Source organism: Lupinus angustifolius, unplaced genomic scaffold (assembly GCF_001865875.1).
Source record: "Lupinus angustifolius cultivar Tanjil unplaced genomic scaffold, LupAngTanjil_v1.0 Scaffold_755, whole genome shotgun sequence".
NCBI classification, from domain to species: Eukaryota; Viridiplantae; Streptophyta; class Magnoliopsida; order Fabales; family Fabaceae; genus Lupinus; species Lupinus angustifolius.
The window spans coordinates 1-4,163 of record NW_017728080.1 but is presented as its reverse complement, the minus strand read 5'-3'; the positions used below and the strand labels follow the sequence as shown (position 1 = coordinate 4,163).

The following is a 4,163-nucleotide window of genomic DNA, read 5'->3' as shown; positions in this document are numbered from 1 at the left end:
TATATGAGGAGGATCTGTTTATACCTAATTTAAGTTACTCTAGTTACACTCAATCTCAGTCATTTACTTTCTTAAATCCAACGGACCAAAACGTGAAAAATTAAAAATTATTTAAGATTTTTTTTCTCATCATTTATTTCACTCACCCATTTGGTCCGTTGGATTTAAGAAAATGAATGACTGAGATTGAGTATAACTAGTGTAACTTAAATTGAGTGTAAATTGATATCTCTTATATATATATTTGTTTTGGTAAACTAATAAATATAATTTTTTTGTTTAGATATTTGTGTCTATTAATTTAAAAATGATATATTTAATTCTCTAATAAAAGTGATCCTTGCTTTTGTACTACAATGCGGATAGTTATATTCCAAATTGTTTATCTATATTTTCAATTAAAAAACTGAGCTTTTATTTTTAAAAATTTATAATACTTAAGATGAACAAATGTCACTAAATAAACATTTGAGAGCTTTACATTTGGGTATTATTATATGAAAGTAAGATATATTAACCTCCAAGACCATATCATTAAGAGCTTTAGCCATAAGCTCCCAAATATAGCAACATTCTTTAGTAGATTGATGTTCACTTCTTCTTCCAAGTAATGTTAGAAACATTTGACCCTGTTCAACTAGTTCCTCTGCACGACACTTTAGAAACAAAGAGAAATCTTTTTGAAATTGCTCATAATAAGCCTTGAGAACGTTTAAGGGGCTTGTGTTGGATATATAAATATTGCCCTTATTTTTCTCTATACCCTCTGGAACCTATCATCAATAAAATTAATCGTTTAGTTAAACTCAACCCTAAGAAACTTAAAAAGGATGTAAGTATTAAAAATTCAAAAATCAAAATTTAATACTATAAGATATTAATAAACTTAAATCTACAATATTTTTTTTATCAATTTTAAGTGTTTATCATCGACCTTTGTCAACCCTAATGGTTGGGTTGAAGTGGAGAACACTAAAATTTGATAAACAAACATTCAAATTGAAACAAAAATATATGAAAAAGAGTTCACTGTGATTTGGTGTATGCGGAATAATGTCATCTTTGTGGAAGTACCATGAATGAAATTTGATATGGAGAATAATGTGGTTTACGGTGATTTGGTGTGTGTTTGGAGTATGTGGAATGATGTCATCTTTAGGGGGAAGCAACCTAGTTTTATCCAAATCTTAAATTTGATCCAGATTAGATCTTGAGTTTAGCTTTCTAACAATGTTGCTTCTAAATTCTATTTCTTCGCATAATGGTGCATTATTGATCCTATTATGTGTATTAAACACTCTTATAACCTGTAATCGGGTTGACACCCCTTGTTCCGTTCTTTAATTCATTTGCTTATAAAAAAAAGAGTTCACCTTAGATAGCCAATGAAGGCTGGAAGAGGAATGGATAAAATGCAAAGTTTGATTAGGGAAAATCCTTCCATAGAAAGAAGTAGGAGCCGCATAGAAATAGCATGGACCAATTTGAGATTTCATTTCATTACTTAGTTTCTCTTCGAAGGTGCTACTGGACTTGAAAATGTTGTTGAAATCATTCTCAGGGAGATCATTCATGAACACCTTGTACTCTGGAGATTTATGGTTCATTTCTTTGCATAGATTCTCCACAATCTTGATAATTTCAGACACTACAATGAAAGCATTTGGTCCTGAAGAACAACCCAATTCTGCAATTGATAGACATCTCGGATGAATGCTGTTATAGACTCTGATAATGGCTTCCTCTCTTATGTGCTTTGTCAATGAAATCACCTTTTGCTTAATAACACATTCACAAACAATCTTACTGTCACGTCCATGTTTAAACATTCTATTATAAAACTATATATGTTATATTAAGTGGAATATATATACTAAGGTACAAAATAAAAAAATATTGTTTTTAAACTTGCAACAATTCTAAGTGACACGAAAGAATAATTAATTATTGAGTTACAAAAGAATAATTGAGTTTTTTTTATTTCATATGCAAAATGTCACTAACAGCCTCCAAAAATGAAATTGATCCAACAAAAGATGTTTATATATAGTTGATAAGGTGAGAAGCAAAAGGTTACTCACACTATTTATGATATATAGTAATCATTTAAGATACTATAATATTTACAAGCAAATCATGATGTTATGTTATTATACCTGAAGTATGGAGTTGTTTGCATAGCTATATTTTCCAATACCTCCATTCATGTGAAGTATATGTGTTACATCCATTCTTATTCTTTTGTTTCTTTCACACTTTCTCATTCTATATAGAAATGGGTGTGAAGGCCATATGCATTTTTTTTATAAAATAATTATGCATTTTATTTTTATTTGGTGTAAGATAACATTATCTTTCAGTGAGTGGCTATTATCTTTTTAGACCCCATGTGTTGCTGTTGAGACATTTGCCTGAACCCACAACTAGTATTCCAATTAATTTTCAGAGAATATTCCTCTCGAGGACTCTCCAAGTATTAGGAATGTGAGAGATTTAATTTTTCTTAAATATTTATTTTCAGAAAAAGTAAAAATCTAAACAATTAAATTTTTTTTTGTCACGTGTCCTGATCTTAACTATGCACTGCCCCCTCCAGTAATGGAGAGGAGCCACACTCAATTTTCAGAGGTTGAGGACCACATGGGAATGTGAAGAAAAGATTTTTCTTAGTACTGGAGAGTCTAACATTAAATTAAAATGATGACATACGATATGTAAAACATCTAATGATCCTAATTTTAAATTAATTTCTATTAAACTAAATATAAAAATTAAGAAAAGTTTATATTGTATTCTAGTATTGGACATTACGTATGGGAGAGGACTTAGACTCGCGGATAACGTGGGGATATGCCATCTCCTGATGATGGGCATACTAATATGATATGAAAACGTGAAGAAGTGAGAAGATGAATCACGGATATAAATCATTAGATAATATTTTAATGTTAAAAACTTAAAGATAAATGTAATTATTAATTAACTTTTAATTCTAACTATTCATATATGAATGTATTATTTTCACTTTAGTCACTTTCTTTATGAACAAAACGATAAAAAATGTTATACTATGTTGTTTTTATTATCCTTGCTCACCTGCATGGGTCTCATTCAATTGTTATGAAAATAATAGAAAATGTATTCTTCGATTAGCTGGCATTTACTCCACCCAATAATTTTTTAAGTATAAGTAGCGTTCATTTACATGGATAGTATTTTTTGTTATATGGTTGAGAATATACATATTATATATGGATTGTGTCTCTAAGTATAAAAAAGAACTTAAAATTTTTATATTTTGAAATTGATATATCCTTCAAAATTCAATGTCCCTCATTGTTCAACTTGACAAAGTTTAAATATATACAATATCATAGTGTGAAAAAACTTAATTTTGTGATCTGGAAAACCAAAAATTATAAATGAGTTTAAAAATGGATGACTTAATAGGTTGAATATTTGACCTTCATTTTTTTTTTATCTGAAGTGCTATTGCACCAATATATTAGAATAAAAAGTCAGTACACAAAGGGAACCATTACAAATTTTTAAATCTATAATTCGGGAGGTTTTCCCTATTCCTTTGGAAGTCATTTCGGATGAACTTCGGCATTACATTCCATCAGTGATTCGATCTAGTATTGATTCCAAAGCCGGCTAGCTTATCAGCACAAGAGTTGCGTCTCTAAAGATATGCAATATGATGAAGTTCATTGATGCCATCTTAATTTTACAACGGTGCCATCTGTTTTGGAGTTTCCAAGGGACTGAGGCATTCCCCTTAAAGATGTCCACTACCATTGTGGAGTCACACTCAAGCCAAAGAGTATTCCAGCCTTTGTGATGAGCTAACTCCACTGCTGCAATGGCAGAATGCAGCTCAGCATACAAAGAGCTTTGGATGAGCAAATAGGAGGAGAAGTAGGCAACAAAATCACCCATGTAGTCTCTAAAAATGCCCCCACCCCTTGCTAGGCCCGGAGAACCATGAGCCGCACCATCGATGTTAGCCTTCATCCAACCCATGGAAGGAGCCTTCCATAAGACTTCCACTATATTAGGAGCCTTACTGATGTTCGGGTTAATGTTCAGAGACTTGAGCAGCAAGAAATCCCTGAGTGAAGAAGAGGAGACAGCTTTGGAACTGTTAGGTATCAGTGGTT

General features: G+C 31.2%; 1 protein-coding gene across 1 annotated transcript; it reads right to left on the bottom strand.

Moving 5' to 3' along the window:
* Nucleotides 1-404: 404 nt before the first annotated feature.
* On the bottom strand, nt 405-2,263 carry LOC109341865 (salicylate carboxymethyltransferase-like). Its single transcript, XM_019579837.1, has 3 exons — nt 2,157-2,263; nt 1,374-1,778; nt 405-773 (listed from the first exon to the last, which is right to left on the bottom strand). The coding sequence occupies exons 1-3, from the start codon at nt 2,229-2,231 to the stop codon at nt 438-440; spliced, it is 816 nt and encodes a 271-aa protein (XP_019435382.1). The 5' UTR covers nt 2,232-2,263; the 3' UTR covers nt 405-437.
* Nucleotides 2,264-4,163: the final 1,900 nt, after the last annotated feature.

What these genes read in the sequence shown, in the direction of transcription:
- LOC109341865 (XM_019579837.1), bottom strand. Translation starts at nt 2,231, where the DNA reads ATGGATGTAACACATATACTTCACATGAATGGAGGTATTGGAAAATAT. An exon ending in CAAACAACTCCATACTTCAG is followed by an intron (nt 1,779 to 2,156) that starts GTATAATAACAT and finishes TGTGTTATTAAG; the next exon opens with CAAAAGGTGATTTCATTGAC. An exon ending in GCCTTCATTGGCTATCTAAG is followed by an intron (nt 774 to 1,373) that starts GTGAACTCTTTT and finishes TATTGATGATAG; the next exon opens with GTTCCAGAGGGTATAGAGAA.